Raw genomic sequence first — 19,842 nt, 5'->3', positions numbered from 1 at the left:
TCACTTTCTTTGTCCCTATTTCATGTGTCAGGCTGAATTTCTACACCTTGCAGAGGCCCATGGGGTGCTCAGTGAATTCTACTAGGGAACAGAGAGTTCCATTATCCCAAAGGGCAACAGGATCTGACTGTTAGAACAGAGGGTTTGGGGGTTTGCTTGCTCCACTTTTTTAGTGGCACAGACTGTAAATACCTGGGGTACTTTGCCCATCCTGTTTGTTCTGGGAAAAAGCTTTGGTTGTCTAGCACTTTTGGAGGTTCCCCATTGCCCAACCCTGGAACACAAATGTCACTTTCCCAGACCAATGAGCCTGTCTGTTGTGCTTCTCATCACTTGCTCTTCCACCTGCCTTCCCTTCATTATTCCTGCTATAAGTCTAAATGTGGGCATCGCTTCATCCAGGAGTCCTGACCCGACTTCCCCCAGTTTGGTTTACTGCCTCTCCTAAATGCTTTTTATTGTAGTTGATGTTCACCTCTAATAGAGTACTCATTCATTTACTCCATCATTCATTCATTCAAGCACGATACGTGGCCCTATTCCAGGAACTAGGAATATAGTTAAGAACAAGAAAGACAAGGTCCTGGTTAGGATGGTTCTCCCATCTACTAAAGGGTGACTGGTATGATTCTAATAAACAGATAAGTGAACAAGATCATTTCAGATGGTGATAAGTGGTATGAGGAAAATGCAGTAGGTGCTGTAATATGCAAACAGTGGCAGGTGAAGGTGACAGCAGCATCTGAGTTACTTATTCAATGAAGGAAGACCTTCCTACAGAGGGAACTTTAGAGCTCTGAATGACATACTAGGACCAACAGTAGGAAGGTCTAATAGGACACATATCTCAAGGTCCAGGGAAGGGCAAGTGCCTAGACCCTGAAGCAGAAATGAGCTTAGGTGATGGGAGGAACAGAATGCAAAGAGTTTGGGGATGGGCAAAGGAGTGGGGCTCCCAGCCAGGCAGAGGCCAGATCCCTGGAAGATGTAGTAGGCATTTCTACAAACAGCTTTGGGGTTTAAGCAAAAGAATCAATTATTTCAGGTTTTAAAGTTCATTATTGCTGTTTAAAAGAAAATGCATATTTGAGGGGTTGGAGACATAGCTCAGTAGGTAGAGTGCTTGCCTTGCACCAAAAAAGAAAAAAAAAAGCATATTCAAATGCTTATCTCTTTCCCTGAACTACATGTTCTTTAGCAAAAGATATTTATTAGTTCTTGAGCATTTTGTCCTAAAAGCTGAGTACAGTGCCTGGCACATAAACAGCAATAATACTGCGTGAATAATAAATGAATTGCTATTCCTCAAGAGGAAGGTGATAAGTGCTCCTGACCCTTTCTACTCTGCGTGGATATTCTGTCTGACTCTGTCCTTTTGTATGGTGTCTCTTCAGGCCTCTACATGACTGATGAAAGCCGCTTGTGAAGTACAGACCATTGGAAAACAACAGAATGTATTACTCTGGAATTTAAAGGGGCTGAAGTCTTCAAAAAACATGTCCTCATGAAGGTCACTGGCAAGACCTCACACACGTAGGGGCTATACAGAATGTTAAACATGGTTGCTCTCCAAGCCTGTGGATATTTCTTCTCTTTCCTCTTCTAAAATTTCTTTAATGTGTCTGTATTATTTTTAAATTGGTGAAACATTAAAAACCCAAAGAGATGGCTCAAGGTATGGTTAAAACATCAAGCTGTTTAAGAAATGCATTGAAAAAAAATGTTTCCAAAAGTGTGTTTTTGCTTTAGAGCAAGCACACAGCTTCACTGGTAATATAAATTAGGCAAATTAATGCCTGCACATTGACAGGAAGGGTGAACAGAGAATATGACACCTGCCCCCATTAGGATTAATCATTCATCTCATTCCACAAACCCTTAATACAATCTCCCTTTTCCTGCTTGTGCATCTGAAAACAAAACCATACTTACAAGGACTTCAGTTTCAACTGTGGCCCCACTTTCTCATGCATTTTGATCAAACGGTTATTACTGTAAATGAACATGCCAGCTCGGCTTCGGTTTTCTATGTTCACTCCAAAGAACAGGAAGAGCGTTCTTGCTTTTTTTAATTCTCTAGAGTTATATGTAGAAAAGTTTTTTATTAAATAAAATACACAGTTTACAAAACTGCTAATAGTTAAACTCAGAAGGTACACATAAAAGGAATGATATATAACATTTCCAGATATTTTGCAAAACCTGGTGGGTATACTCAGTATCTCTATAGCCAAGTTTTCTGCATAGATATGATGCAAATAACATAAGCATTCTTTGATTCAAAAACAAACCTGTTAATTTAAACTTAGAAAAGCCAGAAAAAGCCAAAAGAGTTCTGAAATGTTAACTGATCTGATATGTACATTTTAGCATTTTTGGAAAATGTTAATTTGACTTTTTTCAAAATTTTAGCTATTTCTTACACTGGATGTCACTTCTAACTTTCAGAATGTTCTCAAGTCTCCAAATATCTGATACAGATCAGAATGTGTCAAAAGATGTTCTTTAGCTTTCTCTCTAACCTTTTCTAAATATCAAAGGTAAATAAAAGTTAATAAGGCAAGTTTACAAGAGCAACAGATATGAGCTCCTATTTTTCTGTCCTGTACTATGTTTTGTGTGATTTTTCTATTAAAAGTATTATATATATATATATATATATATATATATATATATATATATATATATTTCTCAGAAATTGAGAAATAGAAGAATGTGACAGAAAGAACTACAGTCTGAAGAGGTTACTGCGAACTGTCGAAAGTTTGTGTCATATGAAGGGGTGGACTTGACTTCAAACACAAGTTTACCATTGTAACAACTGGGCAACTACAGAGGAACTACTAAAACATTCCATCTCACCTAAAACATGGGGATGACATCTACCTAGATAATTTTAAAATATTAACCTGAAACAAATGAAGTGCGAAATAAATATTGTTTTCCTTTTCTAACCAAGAATGACAACTAGTAGAATTCTTTCTTTGTACTCCCCCTATAGCCTCCCTCCCTCCACAAACACAGCTGTTCTCTCCAGGTTCATGACCATGTACTATTACAACAGACATGATAGACCTACTGGGATGATTCAAGGAAATAATGAAGTTCCATCTGTCCACCTCTGTGAATATGGTATCACAGAGTACCACAGACTCAATGAGAAGTTGTAGGCGTGGGTCAACATAGTATGCATTTATTAAATGCATGTATATCTTAGGTAAGCAAGGATTGAACTTTTTCTCAAAAATCTTTACTCAACTAGGAGATCAGAACTCTAAACAAGAGTACTGTTTAAGGGACTACAAAAGAGGACATGATATGTCACTCTGTGGTAAGTGACATATTGATTATGTTCAAGTTTTTTTTTTAGTATCATTTTTCTACATAAACAAGTTCAAGGCAATTGGCATAATTAGTAGTGAAATATAGACATTCACTTTTTATAAATTACACTATGATTATAAACAAGTCATCCACAAGGTTTCTCACTCTGAAGACTTTAGAGAAAGTGTTGCCTTTCAATTAAAATTTCTATGACATTTCTTTAATTATTCTTATAAATGCATAAGTAACATTTCAAATTTAAGTTTTGAGGAAGATTATAGTTATACGACAGTGGCTGATTCACCAAAAAGTAATGTTGAAAACCAAAATGAATCATTTTTCCCTAAAAAATGGGTTTCCCAAAAGTATCAGTTTTCAAAATCTGACCTTAGTTGGGCGGCAGTGGCTATACCCAAATTAATTTGATCAGTATTTGTGCTACAGTCAGCCTTACAAATGTAAATATTTTACTTCTTTTTTACATAATCTTGTTAATTTTACTTTAGGCACATATAAACGATATATTATTTCCTATCTAAGTTTCAGTCCACTAGACAAAGGAAATAATGGGGACCAACCCTCCAGAGTTAAGTAAAAAGAACAGAGGGACAGGAAAGCTGTCTGTGGATCTCTTGGGCAGTGCACTTCTTTATCCCGACATAACGGCAGATTCAACTACCAATGCTGGACTCGTTTCTCACTATTTTTCAGAAGTTTGAACATTATGTAGATACATATGTACACACACCAATATATAGTTATAGATATTTTACACTGTTTTATCTTGGTTGAGGAATGCTGATCATATTAGGATGAATATACTAAGATATCACAAGCTGAAAAAGAGAAATTGTCACAATAACCACCAAGTCTGTCCACTTAGAAATCCGAGTTTGTTTTAACACAGCATAGAGGATTCTTTCAAACAGAAAAACTCATGTCTTACCTCTGTTTCTCTTTAAGATTCTTACGCTTGGCTTCTACATCTTCCAAAGCTTTCTGTAATACATCCTAGAGAAGTACATTTGGTTGGGAGAGAACATAAAGCCATTAAATTAATGAAAGGTGAGTACTATTATCCTATCATCCAAATATCTCAAGGCAGATCACACTGCTTAATGCAATTTACCATAGTAGATACTCAGTAAATATTTGAGAAACCCTTAAGTTCCAAAAGCTTAGAACATAAAAACCAGTCCTAACCCACTTGTCTCTTTTCGCACATATTCAGATGTCCTAAAAAAGAGAAAGAATCTGTACACCCCATAATGCCACAATGCCTCTGACATAAACTTCATGAAAACTTGGGTAAGTTATTTCTTGTATCTAGGCTCTGGCTTTGGGGAACAGAAAATGTTATTTTCAATTATGTTATCTAAGACTTCTTTCAGAGAAAAAGTAGTTATTAATAAATATTGCTAATAGCCAGAAGAAAATGTCTCCTTCCTATCAAGTTAGATACCTTTGAACAATACTCCCCAAATTTCCCTGCGTAGAATACCCCATGTGGAGGCTTTCTCCCTTTCAGTCTGCTCTAATGTCAGTGATTTCATACACTGGCTACTTCAGTACCCTATCTCAAGTATGCTGTAACCCAGGCAGAAAAAGGAAAAACAGGTCACTATCATTCTCACAAATAGGAAATGACTTCTAATGAGTTTTATTCACCAGAAGTAAAAGATGGATATCTCTTTTGATGGATATACCACCTACAGGTACTATTTTCCTTGTCTTTCAAGTAAGACAATGAAAAATGGTTGGTAAGCATTTCATTTCAAATTCAACTGCCTGGAAGTATTTAAAAGGTCAAAAACTCAGGTCATTCTGCTTTGCTCCCTTCTCTGCATTAAAGTAACCAGGGCACCTCAGAGCAACAAAGCAAACTAGTCAAAGACATCCCCACCCTTCCTGGTATCAGCACAGAGCAAAGGGGTCGTGAGAAGAAGCAGGCGGAGGCAGCAAAGCAAGGGTCTGGCCTATTAGAGTCCGTTTTTCTCTACTCTCAACGACAGAAAGCAAAGGGAATCGATTTCTTAGATACAAAATAAAAAAGCTTAAACCATGAAAAAATCAATAACAATAAGATAGGTTTACCGTTAACTTAAAAAAAAAGAAAGAAAGAAAAGAAAAGGTAAGAGAATCTTGAGAAAACCTAGATAGATTTAGCTTGGGGGCATTACCAAGCACAGCTCTTTGATTTGATCCCTTACTCCCAGCCCTTAGCTAGGAGGGAGCTTTTTCAGACCCCACCCTGGCCCTTGAAAGCTTAAGGGCAAGTCATTGAAAAGGTTCAGACATTTAGCCAGTGGAAGAAAAAGGTGGTGAAGAAAAGCATTCCCCGCCCCCAACCCCCATATTGCTGCTCATCCCTTTGTATTCAAGCAAATAGATATTCTGCTCAATGAGTCATAGTGAGGAAAGCTTTGTACCATAATTTTGGTAAAAGTTAGCAAGATTACAATACATATCCTGCAGCAATATTCCTTTTCTCTTAGCTGCAATATACTATAATTAATAATAATAGTTCTTTATAACTTATTTTACTCATGGGCATATTGCAAGGATTACAAAGAATGTTTATGAACTGTGCAAAGCAACTCATAATAAAAGAGCTTTGTAAGCTGGAAGCATTGTTATTAATATTCATAATTATGGGATATAATTCCTAGCACTAGAAAGAAGGACTGCTTATTAGTCCTCTTCTTGCTTTCCCCATTTATTTGGGTCCATGGAGAGCTAAAAGTTGAATAGATATTTTCAAGGAGACTGGATAGGCTAGTTTTTTCCTGCTAGCTTTTCATTATTTTCTCCTTTTCTTATTATTACTTTCCTTTTAAATAAGTTGCTCTTCCCCACATACCAAATTCACCCACATTTCGTTCATCTTTGCTGTCTCAGCCATCCCCCTATGTTCTGGGTCTCTTTTTTCTCTGAATTCAACTTTTCTGTATACCTGTGTTAAAATCAACTTAATCTTTGGAGCTCATCTGTGCTTAAGAGTTTAGGAAGTAAATGATAAGGGACATACATCTATGCCCAAGAAAAAGCAAGTCATGTTGTTTGCCATTTAAGATCACTCTTTCCACATCGTACCTTGGTGGAGGACGAAGAAGTTATGTCAGGCTGGTTTACTTTGATTTGTGCTTCTTTCAATGAAAGTTCAGCTACAAGTGGAAGCTTAATAGTTAGTTATAATACAGTGAGATTCTTGCAAGCAATTTTTAAGTGAGCGTTTTCTATACACACAGTCATGACCAGAGATAATGGCATACTGATTATAATCTCGGAAAACCTTTCATAGCTCATACGCCTTTTAAATCTCTTCTATTGGGCTTCTTCTTAGGTATGACAATTTATAGAACCTAAGTTTACACATAAATTCAAAAGTATGAGTCAACCTTTGGCTGACTGAAAATGCTCTAAAATCTATGAAATATGATGGAGAGCTATTTCTACCCCAAGATGACAGGGGAAGCATGGCTTTGTCCTTGCTGTGGGAGGACTGAATGTGCAGAACAGCCTTTTTAACGTAGATGTGATGCTGGTCTCACTTGTGATCTAACACAGCATCACGATCACCAGGTTTTCAACGAGTTCCAAGTATAATCAGGATCATGCTTAAAATAACAAATCAGATCACAATTAAACAAACCCAGAGAAAAAGGGATAAAGATAAAGGAATGTGTTATGAAGTTTCTCAGAGGCAGGAATGACATTCAATTCCAGCATCACCTACAGCAGTGAATGTCTCATAAGTGCCTGATTAACATTTGCTGAGTGAATGAACAGTAGTGTCGTGGGCCACAGGTAACCACATACCGATCTTTACTGCTTCTTCTGCCTTTTTTACTTCATTTTTAAGTGTTCCTTTAAAAGAACATGTGACATACAGATACTTTCTGAAAAGAAAAAAAAAAAGAACCTAATCAAGTCATAATGTCATTTTAAAGTAATATAAGAGAATAAGGGAATATTCCTTAACTTACTACATACTCCAGAGATAGGCAATTATTAAGGAAGATTCATCAAGTAAGTTACATCCAGCTGGTAAATTAGCAAACTTTATACCTGAGAAGTAATCCCTTGCCTTTTAATACTTGGTAATGGTACTTTTGTAAGGGAACTTCAGGAACAAGGTAAGAAAATCTCTGCCCCCATACACGTTCACTTGTACATATAAAATGGTCATTTTCTTAAATAGAAAAAAAAAATTATGCCAGTGCCCCATTGTCAAAGTTTCTGGTTAATAGGCACAGCCCTCTTGCTCAGATCATCATTGGCACTGGATAAAATTCTTCTCCCAGTCTCCAAACAATCATCTCTAACTGAATTGCACAGAAACACACATTCATATCATCTTAAAGCTACTAAGAGCACATTTTCTACATTATTGCTCAAAAAACCTATTTTCAAGGTCCATTGTTTTAGTGACAGCAAAGAGCTCTGGAGCAATCAAGGAAAAAGAAAAATGAATATTTCTATAAACACAAGAGAACAAAGTGTGAGTTAGAAGAGTTCTGCAGAGCAGAAGCTCCATGAACACAGTTGACACTATCTGAATCTGTTATAGAGGACTTTTCTTGGAACTAGGCTTCTAAATATTCGTTTAAACCATCATGGAAAGAAACACTCCAGAATAATATTTGGTTTGCGGACTCAGTGAAGGAAAATCCAGGCACTGACTTAACTAGCTCCATCTTGTCCATCCCTGGTTCTGTATTGCCTTTTTGACATTTTTTTTTTTCCTCCTAAGTTCTTCTGCTGTTCTTTAGCTCGGATCCAGGAACAACAGATCTATATATAAGCATCTTTATGACAAGGAACCAAAATGACCCCAAAGCAGCAGCAAGCCTTGAAGACAGATCACCCCACGATGACTTCACCCCCTAAGCAGGGGCAGTCACTCCATGAGTGAAACCAAGGCTGTTCCCTTAAGCAAGAGCAATCATCTAACAGTGGGAACCAAATTGGCCTCTCAGGGGATGCTGACTTCCCTGGAGTTTTATGGAACCAGTCCTGAGATAATGATCAATCTGATAACTGTCTGATCAAGAGTGTCTGTTTTGCCTGCTATGAAAAATCCCAGCTATGCAACACATCCACCCTTCCTTTTGTTCCCTTTTTCTGTAGCCTCAAAGTACTTGTCAGCCCCTGGAACACAGATCTTAGATCCTCGACCTTTCTCAGTTCCTCGGTGCAGCCACACTGATGAAAGCTCCTTCCTGTCTTCACCTCTGCTAGTCTCTTAAAGTGGCATTGTGGAACCTGTGGCCCAATCTAGTCCCTTGCAACTCCTAAAGCAGCAGCATTCATTCTCAAACTCTGGGAATGTCAGGAGTGCATAATTCTCTGACATCTTCAATGTTTATAAGGCATATGATGGTTAGCTTTATGTGTCAACCTGACAGGGCTGAGGGATGCACAGATAGCTGGGTAAAACATTCTGGGGATGTCTGTGAGGGTTTTACTGTAAGAGACTAGCCTCTGAATAAGTAGCCTAAGAATGTCCTCCCTCATCAATGTGATTGGCATCATCCAATCTACTGAAGGCCAAAATAGAAAAAAGGAAGGATAAGGTAATCTCTGTTTGAACTGGGACATACATCTTCTCCTGACCCAGGACATCATAAATTTAGGTTCTCAGGCCTTTGAACTCCAGGTTTTACACCAGCATCTCTCCCTGCCTAGTTCCTGTGCCTTTAGCCTCAGAATGAAAGCTGCACCACCTTCTCAGGCCTTTGGATTCAGGCTGAACTGTACCATCGGATTTTCCTGGTCTGCTGGTGTGCAAACTGCAGACTGTGGGACTTCACAACCTCCATAATCCTGAGGGAGAATTCCCACAATAAAGTCACTGACTTTATGCTATTGGTTCTGTTTCTCTGGAGAACCCTAATAAAGATATCAACATTTCAGCAAGAGGCAGGTAGAGACCTATAGATCTTTCTTGAAGCCAAAATGTTTTAAGATGTATAAAACAGGTGTTTGCTCAGGCAGATGCAGGAGTCTAAACCCATATGCACCAATAAATTTATACCAGCCTATGGGCCGAACTGAGCCACTGACTTCTCTTGGTTCGGCCTCAGACCTAGATCAGTTTTTCATTTTTCAATGGTTCTAAAAGTAAAGGATAAAAAATTAAAATGATGTAAGAGGACTGAATGCACACATATATTTACTATCAGGCCTATTACAGAAAAGGTTTGCCAACCTCTGGAATCTATGTTAATAGTAATCGCTGTTAAATGATAGCTCGATTTAGAATTGCCTTTATATGATCTGACTTTTAAACAATGTAAGCAGTAATGCAAATATTTCGCTGACTGCTGATCAAACAGGTCACACATAATTTAAATGTTTCTTAGCTAGAATCTGTTTATAGTTTAAGAATTTCTTCCATTATCTCAACAGAAACAGTACAGATATACTCTAGACAGAAAACACTTCATGATTAGATGTTAAAAGTAGAACTGTCTGGAGTCCATCTACCTGGGTTCAAGGTGAGGTGTACCCCTTACTGTAGTGTAAGATAGTATTTCCAATGATTCTACTTCCTGATCTCTGAGTGGGTGATAACAATGGTGACTGTCTTCAGGGCTGTTATGAGAAGCAAAGCTATCAATACAGCTAGAGAACTTAGAACAAAGCTGGTTCACAGTAAGAGCTTATTATGCCTCATTATTATCTAATTTCCCCAATAAGTGTTTTGGAGAAGTGCACTGCAGATGGGAAAATGAAATGAGTCAGTGGATGAATTGTTTTTCTTCTAAGAGTTGGAAGGACTTATAGAAATTTGCTGGGTTAAAACACAGAAAGGCTAATGTTAAAAAATAACTATAGCCAGGCACAGTGGCGCATGCCTATAATCCCAGCGACTCTAGAGGCTGAAGCAGAAGGATCACGAGTTCACAGCCAGCAAAACCGAGGCGCTAAGCAACTCAGTGAGACCCTATCTCTAAATAAAAATACAAACTAGGGGATGTGGCCCAGTGGTCAAGTGCCCCTGAGTTTACTCCCCGGTACCCAAAAGAAAACAACAACAAAAAAACCCTACGTATCATCCTATAGTCATCTACTTCAATGGCTTAATAAAGAATTCAAGTTATAATAACTTTGTTTTTATTATTGCTAAATTTAAGACCATTTCAGAGATGATTATATGGGTAACTACAGGAAAGAAATACCCATAAAATCTAATGTAAAATAATTATCAATTTATTCCCTTGGTTTTCTTTTACAATGAACATTATTCAGTTAAGTGATAACCTATGTGTATTCCAAATTAGTCTCTATTACATTAAGAAAACAATAAAACTTAAGTTTAAATGTAAAAAAAAAAATATTTAGTTACTACATACTAGAATATTATTTAAAAAGAAAACACTAATCTCATGCTTTATCTGGTTTGAATCATTTATTTTAGATCAAATCATTTTTTCAGAATCTGGAGGAAATCAAGAGGAGACTAAACAATGAGTTAATACTTCAAAATGATGTGAGTTAACCTATTTAAGTATTTTTTTTTTATAGAAAGGAAAGGAGGCACAAAAGGTTCCAACTCTGCATTAGTGCTTAATTTTAAATAGCAAAGGTCCCAAAATGTGCTGTCTTCCATGTCCATCAGTGAGGTAGCCTGATCCCAGATGATCTGCATGCCCGTGTGCAACTTGAATTTTACAATTGCTCATTACCATTTAAACAAGCTAATTAAGTGTATGTACTCACTCACTTCTATAATTCCAGAGCAATTAATCTGTCTCTTATAAATGAAAGAATGTTTGTTGAAATCTACATCCAGAATCGGGAGCCTGTGTAAACTTGGCACTTCCTCTATTTTTCCTATAACTGGACTCTTGAAGATAAAAAGGCCAGTGTGATGCATCCATGGAGGAGAACGAAGAGAACCCAGTCAGCTCTTAACTCTTCAGTCTTTGCAGTGGAGGGGAAGGGAAGTGTGTCCTCTCCAGGACAGGCCTTCCGTGCCTCAGTGGCTGGACTTTTCTTCAAACTCATCATGTGTCCACCCTCTGCATTTACCTGCCTCTCTGTCCATAAAGCCAGCTCACAGCCTCTGCCTCCATCTTTCTTTCTGCCATCTCTCTATAAATTCCGTGTCTTTGGGCATATCTCAGGCCTCCACTCTTTTTCATCTCACACATTTCACCTTCTATTTTCCACCAGTGAAACTGAATTTAAATATTTTGGTTATGTCTGCTTTCAGCATAAAACAACATATTCAATATTTTCTTTCCAAAGAGCTAGAAAACATGGTTAATGAAAAATATTGAAGAGAATAAAAACTAAAACAATATAAAAAAATTTGCTTCTTGGATAAAGCACATATGAAAAAAGAAAACACTGTTAATATTAAGTGTTGATATTTGAGGGGAGAGTGGGGATGGGGTGGGTACCAGGGATTGAACTCAGGAGCACTCAACCACTGAGCCATGCCATCCCAGCCCTAATTTTTTTTTATTGTATTTTATTTAGAGACAGGGTCTCACTGAGTTGCTTAGTGCCTCATTTTTGCTGAGACTGGCTTTGAACTTTCGATCCTCCTGCCTCAGCCTCCCTAAACTCTGGGATTACAGGTGTATGCCACCATGTCTGGCTGTTAAGTGTTGATTTGAAATGAGACAAAGGGCAGTCTTACCCACTGTTGGTATAAGAACAAAGTGATTCCCAGTTCTTAGAGGATAAATTAACAGCAGCCATCAAGATTAATGGTATGCATTCCTTCTGATCCAGAAATTCACTTCTATAATCTGTTCTACAGAAATAACTGCATATGACCATAAATACACATGTTCAAAGACACCTAAGCATGTCCATTTTAGCCTTGTTTATAACAGAGTAAACCCTAAAAATTCTTAATGTACACCAATAAGAAAATAATTAAGCCACAGAATACTATGACATATTTAATGATGGCAAAGATCTCCAAGATTAATTTTAAGTGAAAAGAGTAGGCTGTATTTTTTTTAACAAAAGGACTGAGTATGCATGCTAATGTGTTGAAAATAATCTGCAACCGTATTTAGTAAACTCGTAGCAGAGGTTCTCCTTTTGGAGAGATAATGGATTGTTAGAACACAGAATAAATGTGTTTATAAAGGAGGCTCTTTGTTACTTGGGTTTTTTTCCCCATAACTAATTCTGTACTTTTGAAATTTTATTCATTTTACTATTTTAAGAACAAAACATAACTCTCTCCCACAAGAGAATTTAAAAATAGAAAGAAACATTGAGTAACTTTTAAGGCTTTTTGTTGGCAAAGTGGAGTACAGCATGATACATCATTCTGACTGACTGATTGATCAAAACAACTTGCAGAAATTTAAAATTTATTGACATTTAATTTACATAGCTATACATTTGTCCAAAAAATGTTGGCTAGTAGAAAATATTTTTTAAAATTTAAGTTGAAAAAGATTACAAGACAAGTACAGTTCTGAACTTCTTTACAAATGGAAAAAAAATTAGCCCACAGTTAAAAATCTTAATTATATTTTAGTATTCACATCATAATTATTTTAAATTATGAGAGTTTACCTGGTTCAGCTGTATTGTAAATAGTTGTAATCCTAATCATTCCTTAAAATGTAATGAGGTAGGATCAAGAATTTTCTGGCTAGTCAACGCTGATAGCCAGGCCTGGGATGTCAAATAGACCTCTCAAATGTAAAGTATCCAGAAAGAAGCAGAGATTACTTTGTCAACTGTTACTCCTAATCCCTACCACTGCACCTACCCCAATTCCCATTTTTTTCGGGGGAGGACATTGGGGATTGAACTCAGAGGCATTCGACCACTAAGCCACATCTCCAGCCCTATTTTGTATTTTATCTAGAGACAGAGTCTCACTGAGTTGCTTAGTGCCTCGCTGTTGCTGAGGCTGGCTTTGAACTCATGATCCTCTTGCCTCAGCTTCCTGAGCCGCTGGGATTACAGGTGTGCACCACTGCTCCTGTCCCAAATTTTTGATGAGGGAAAAAAACTTAGAAAACCTTCCAGACTCCTGATTGTTTCCCTGCTCCACATCCACCCTCTGCAAATCATGCTGGTTGCCCTTCCCAGCAAATCTGTAACAATGCTCTTCTCATCACTTCCTAAGCCCAAGCCACTCAAGTAAAGTAATGGTATCTATTCTACCTGACCTTTCATCCTCCCTTTTGGTCCCATAAAACCAATTCTCCACTCAGAGTAATCTTTTAAAAATCGAAATCAATAATGCTACTCCTCTGCTCCAAAGTTACTCCATTCTCAGTACAGGCCCCTCCTCTGGCCCTGCTGATCCGTTCATCTGCCCCTTCCATTTTCTTCCTGAGCACTGTGCTCTCATTCTAACACCTTTGACTTCTGCCTTTTCACTTGCTGTCCTCTCTTCCTAGAGCCTTCCCCTCCCAAAACACTTCCATGACTCACTGAGCAACCCACCCTCCTAGATGTCCCCTGGGATTTTTTACATCTTGGTATTCATGCCTTTGTGTAGAGTCTCCCCCAACACACACACACACACACACACACACACACACACACACTGAATCTAGCCTGACCTGTGTGACCAGCAGAATATTATAGAGGAGATGATATGTGGTTTTTGAGGCTGGGTTCTAAAAAGCTGCAGTTTTCACTTGGGTCTCTTGAATTGCTCAGTCTGGTAGAGGCCAGTCCCTCTGCCATGACAAAGCTCAGGAAGACCTGTGCTGAACAATGGCTCCTGTAAAGAGGAACCAATGTGCTCACTTGTGAGTGATCCACCTTGGAAGTGGGTCTTCTAGCTCCAGTCAAGCCATCAGCAACCCCAGTCAAAATCTCTCAGCACCTGCATAAGAGACTGAAAGCCAATGACACCCAACAGATACCATGAAATCACAGACTCACAGAAACTGAGAGGTAATTAATGGTTATTTTTAACATTCAGCCACTAAATTGGGGGCTGGTGTGTTATGCCTGGATAGATTACCAATGCATTCACTCTCTCAACTATGCAATTCTCTGCACAAAAGTTGCTTCTTGCTCCCTTTTCTAAAAGTGTCATCCAATGTTCCTATAATCTCCTGCCCTACCTTACTTTTCCTAGTAGCACTTAAAAATACCCAATAATGTATTCTATATTTTATTAACTTACTATCTTACTCACATTAGAATGTAAGCACCATGAGGGCAGCAATTTTTTATTGTTGCTTATGCTGAACTCCCAGTGCCTGCAGGAGTGCCTTGCACACAGCGGTCATTCCATCCACTTTATATTCATTCATGTAATAACTACTGCTGGTTTACAAATACTTTGGGAACTTTGCTGAGGGTTCTTATGTTTAAAGTAAAACACACAGTTTTGTTTTAATCTTCACAACATCCCTAAATGGCAGAGGAATTCCTAATTCACAGTAAGGAGAGGTGAGGCTTAAGTAGCTGAGAAAGGTCTCCAACTAGCAAATGACACAACTGAAATGCTAACCTGGGTTTGGCAGATCTTAATTTTGTACCTCAAATGGAAAGATTAAATATTCTAAAATTTAAAAATTCTTGTATTAAGAATTGTATTGTAAAATAAATAAAGAAAAAAAATTCTTGAACAGATACATAAGACACAGAGTTTGTAAGAGACACTTTTCACAAGTTATTAGTCTATGTGGTTAGGCTGTGATCATGTGGAGAACAGACTGAAAAAAATGAAGACTGTCCCAAAAGGTAGTGTTGCACAGTATTCACAAGAGATCCCTAAATGGCTTGGAATGGACCATGCTACTCTGAGGAAAGGACCATGCTACTCTGAGGAAAGCAGGATGATGCCAATTCCATCTCATTGGGCTTCTTTCCAAGTTGTGGGTCTACAATAAATTAGCAATGCTAATGACAAATGAGTTCTTCAAGCAGACACTGTGGCTCTGTCTCCCTTGAAGAGCTTTCACAGGTGGCCATTTTACTCCCTTCTTTAGTCCTAATGTGCATAGCTTTAATGTGTATATAAATCTGAGAGTTATTTCTCTGTAGAATTCAAATTCAAAGAAAATTAATGATGCTTGTTGCCTAAACAGTAAGTAACATGGCTATATAGTAACCTGCCTTTATTATTTAAGTAGAGGTTTATAAAAGAGGAATTAGAGGTTTATAAAATTTTAAGTTAAAAGGGATGCTAGATATCATCTTGCTAAAATTCTTCCTAAGCTAATAATTCCACAATCTAGATCCCTCAAAAGACAAATCTCTACTGCTCTTTTTGGGTGGGACTTTCTTCTAGTGCTGGAGGGCATGAGGCATTTCATTGATCTCATGCTACATTCATAGCCCTCTATGAGTTGCTATACCCTGTGCCATGGGTGTCCACAGAAATTAATCTGCTATCCTGGACACACTAGATTTAGTAGTTGAACCCCTAATCTGCTAAATAGACTAGGGACTCATGCTCAACCTAAGGAAGCCATATAAGCAGTAAAGCCTTCTCAAGTGACTGGTCCCCAAATTCAACCCAGTGGGGAAGCTTTTGAATTTTATGGTTGAAAACTCCCTGAGAGGACCAAATGCTGCGTATACTCAGCAAAGAGGTCCGTGGAACGAACGTATATCCTGAGCAACACTGGTGTATCATTTCTGTTCTCCAGAACATCACAGGCATTGAAACACTGAGTCAATGTTGACGGTGAGGCAGTTTTAACACTCCCTGCTACATGACTCCTACGACTATCTTTATATTAAACACCAATGGAAAAAGGAAATCCATTTGTCTCTTCCTTGTAAAAACAGCCTAACACTCCATGAGTAGCCATTTGTAACTGTCTTCTACTTTCATTTAGCTTTCAAGTTCTGCCTTCTGGAATTCCAACTATCACATGATAGCATTTCATGTTTCCACTCAGCTATAAACTCTCTCTCTTCCATGGATAAGCCTCAGTTCCATCGCTATTCTCTTACCAGATAGTTACTTTCCTATGAGCTAGAAACTTTTCAGTAAGTCAGTGTGTCCCTCTTGAAGGATTCCTGTCTGGGCATCTCCCTCTAAACATAGTGTAAGCACAACACGGTGGATTGGTATTTTAACTATCCTATTGGTATTCCAAAACCATGTTTTAGCAACCCTAAAACACTATCAGCTAGTAGTGACCTTGTGGTCAATTAAAGTTTGCATGCAATTTTTCATGTAAATAATTGTCAAATCTACTCTCACATAATAATTCTGATCTATACATTGTCTATATCACACATATCTATTGGACTTCAACTCTTGCACATATTCTTTCTGTTAGGAATGTAAGACATTCCTCTTAGATCAGGGTCAACTACAAATTCAAGAAACACACAAGTTTGTTTTTTATCCAAGTCACTAATAAAAATACTGAACAGAATATGATCAAGGAAGGAAACCAATGACATGACATCAGAAATTCCCCTCTTCTGAACTTGTTAAGCATATTTGAGGGCTACTGCTAAAGCAACTACAGACCCATATGGATCCAGACATTTTCCTGCTTGTTACAAAAGTGTAGAAGAATAATTGATCATGAAGAGTAGTCACATATTCTTGTAAATAAAACTTCAGGATGACAGAGTTCTTTTAGGGGCAACCTTGGTTTCCCATTTCATTTCCAGAAATTTATTGAAGCCAGGGTGGCCAAATGGACAGAGCAATCATTTTTTAATACCCTTTAAATGCCTCTACTTTGGTCAAACAGGGACAATCCCAGCTCTTAATATATTTTAATGCAGACATTGGAGCTACAGTGTCTTTTAGAAAAGAAAAAAATAGGGGTTGTCCCATTAGGGAATTCCACATATTTCTTATGCAAGACTTCTGCCACCAGAGATTCTGAGGGAAATTATATATAAGTAAAGATGGCAAGCAAATAGATAGGCAAACCCTAAGGTATAAGGTCACAAAATACATCTTTCTATATGGTAGATAACAAATATCAGATTTAACAGTTTATCAGCACTCTAAATAAAACTTGGCAAAGATTTAAGCCTCTTTGAATTTCTTTTATGAAACCAAACAAATACATACAAACATACATATATATACACATCACAGTATCTATTCATGGTACTATATATCTAAGAATATTACTTTGAAAGGAGAATAAAAAACATACTAGAATTGGAAACACCTGTCACTTGAGGGAAGTAATTTTGCTGGATGAAACTCAATTTACTAAAATTCCCTTGGAAAGAGACAAATTCACATTTTCTATTGGTTTAAGCTATTTTTTTTTTACCTATGACCTCTAAGAGAAGAATGATCAATTTGAAAAAATCAGCTCTCCTGAATGATCCAAGAGATCCTGGGTACCTTCCAGAAGAATGAGACTGAAAGGAAACATTGCTTTGATATTTGCTAGGGAACACAGAAACGGACGTACAGAAAAAGTTCAGCTTTGTATACTTTATTTTCAAAAAATGATCTTTGGTATAATTAGAAACAAAAAGTAAAACAGTTGAGGAATCAGTAAAACTGTTTGTCATCAGGGAAACACAGAGGTCTATTTTTTATTTTATTTTAATACTTACACTAATGGTTGCAAAGCTCCAGGTCAGCAAATGTTTTTTCATGAAAATAAGACAACATGAAAAATGTTGGTCTATTATAAAGAGTGAATGTGATACAGGAAAAGGAGCATCAAATTTGGATAGGTAAAGAACTGGAGCCAGATTATTTGAGTTCTTGTCTTGATGTCTAAAATCGTGATTGAAAACCAATCCACAGGATCACGGCAGAAATCAAAGGCTAATGCAGGTACAAAGACACATATATAGACAGTGTGCAAGTAAATGTCTCTCCCAGTAGATATTAAACTCCTTAGAATTAGAATTAACCCTGTCTTTTTTATGCTTTGTACAGTACAATCTCATACAGTTTTTTTCTCTTTTCTTTTTCTTTTCCCCCCACATTTTTATTGGTGCATTGTAGTTGACATAATGATAGGATGTGTTTTACATATTCATACATGCACACAATAGAACAATATAATCTGGCCACTATCACTCTCCAGCATTTCTCCCTTCCCTCTTGTTCTCCAACCTTGGTCCCTTTTCTCTACTGATCCACTCCCACCTTTCTTTTTCTTTTTTCTTCTCTAGCTTCCACACATGAGAGAAAACATATAATCCTTGACTTTCTGAGTTTGACTTATTTCACTTAACATGATGGTCTCTAGTTCCATCCATTTTCCTGCAAATGACTTAATTTCGTATTTCTTTATGGTTGAAGAAAATTCCATTGTGTTTATATGCTACATTTTCCTTATCCATTCATCCATTGATGGAAACAGGCTGGTTCCACAGTTTGGCTATTGTGAATTGTGCTGCTGTAAACATGGGTATGAATGTATCACAGTAGTTAAGATGACTTTTATTCTTTAGGATAGATACCAAGGAGTGGTATAGCTGGGTCATATGGGGTTCCATGCCTTGTCTTTTGATGAACCTTCATACTGATTTCCATAGTGGTTGTACTAATTTATAGTCCCACCAACAGTGTAAAAGTGTTTCTTTTCCTTCATATTTTCTCTGGCATTTATTATTGTTTTCTTGATGGTGGCCGTTCTCATTGATATGAGATAAAATCTCAGTGTGGTTTTGATTTGCATCTCCCTAATTGCTAATGATATTGAACATTTTTCATACATTTGTCAGCCATTTGTATTTATTCTTTTGAGAATGATCAGACTCTCTGATTTTTTTATAATTATTTGGCATATAAGTGAATAACTGCACAAAACATGACCATTCTGACTTAATGGATAGCTGGATAATATATTTTTTGGTAAGAAAATTTAAATTTAAAAATTTTCACACTAAAACACAAAAAAGTAAATTAAATATAAATAAACCAAGTGTGTATGAATAGATGTTCATTCTATATGTATAATATAGGTAAATACATATATTCAATCATTGCTTCCTGAAGGGGCATGTATATTATGGGGCCACCATCATGCATGTAGTCCATCATTGAACAAAACATGTGAGCACAGACAACATATTATTTAATAGTTCAAATATATTATATGAGAAATTACAAGTGAACTGTGATTTCTTGATGGAACCAATCATAATAAAAGCACATGAGATTCACTGAAGTGAAAAACAACTTCCTGCTTTGGGGTGATTATCTAACCTTGAATGCTCACTTCAGTGTGTTCCAATTACTGACAAATATTGTCATATGTGAGCACTCTGTAGCAAAAACTCTTTGCTAAAGAGATTCTTCCTGAATGCAGTTTGAATTTTGCTTACAAAATAAAAATCTTACTATCAAAGCTAGTGCCCTCACTTTGACAATTTGGGGGAGTATATCAATTTTCTAAATTAAAGCTCTAGGAAGATAATTGAAGGAGGGCGAGTTACCTGGGTTGGTAGAGGCAATAACATAGGTGTTTTGTTTGAACTCTTTTGGCTTGAATGAATATTCTCATCCAGGGGTCAAAATACAGAACAGATGTGTAGGCTCTGAAGGACCATCTCTCTGGAAAACTGGAAAGGAAAATACAAAAGGCCACAATGTACATAATACAATAACTA

At 37.2% G+C, this 19,842-nt stretch overlaps 1 protein-coding gene across 1 annotated transcript in view; it reads right to left on the bottom strand.

The window, feature by feature from the left end:
• Morc1 (MORC family CW-type zinc finger 1) overlaps positions 1-19,842 on the bottom strand; it is a 149,807-nt gene that overhangs the window by 88,256 nt on the left and 41,709 nt on the right. Inside the window, exons 9-13 of the mRNA XM_027943185.3 lie at positions 19,669-19,794; positions 7,144-7,223; positions 6,418-6,488; positions 4,271-4,335; positions 1,933-2,076 (exon numbers count right to left, since the gene is read on the bottom strand). Coding sequence (XP_027798986.2) covers positions 1,933-2,076; positions 4,271-4,335; positions 6,418-6,488; positions 7,144-7,223; positions 19,669-19,794 — 486 coding nt within the window. The remainder of the gene's footprint in view (positions 1-1,932; positions 2,077-4,270; positions 4,336-6,417; positions 6,489-7,143; positions 7,224-19,668; positions 19,795-19,842) is intronic.

This window comes from Marmota flaviventris, chromosome 8, assembly GCF_047511675.1.
Source record: "Marmota flaviventris isolate mMarFla1 chromosome 8, mMarFla1.hap1, whole genome shotgun sequence".
Classification (NCBI taxonomy): Eukaryota; Metazoa; Chordata; class Mammalia; order Rodentia; family Sciuridae; genus Marmota; species Marmota flaviventris.
The sequence above is the reverse complement of the archived record's forward strand: the minus strand, read 5'-3'. Positions and strand labels throughout refer to the sequence as shown.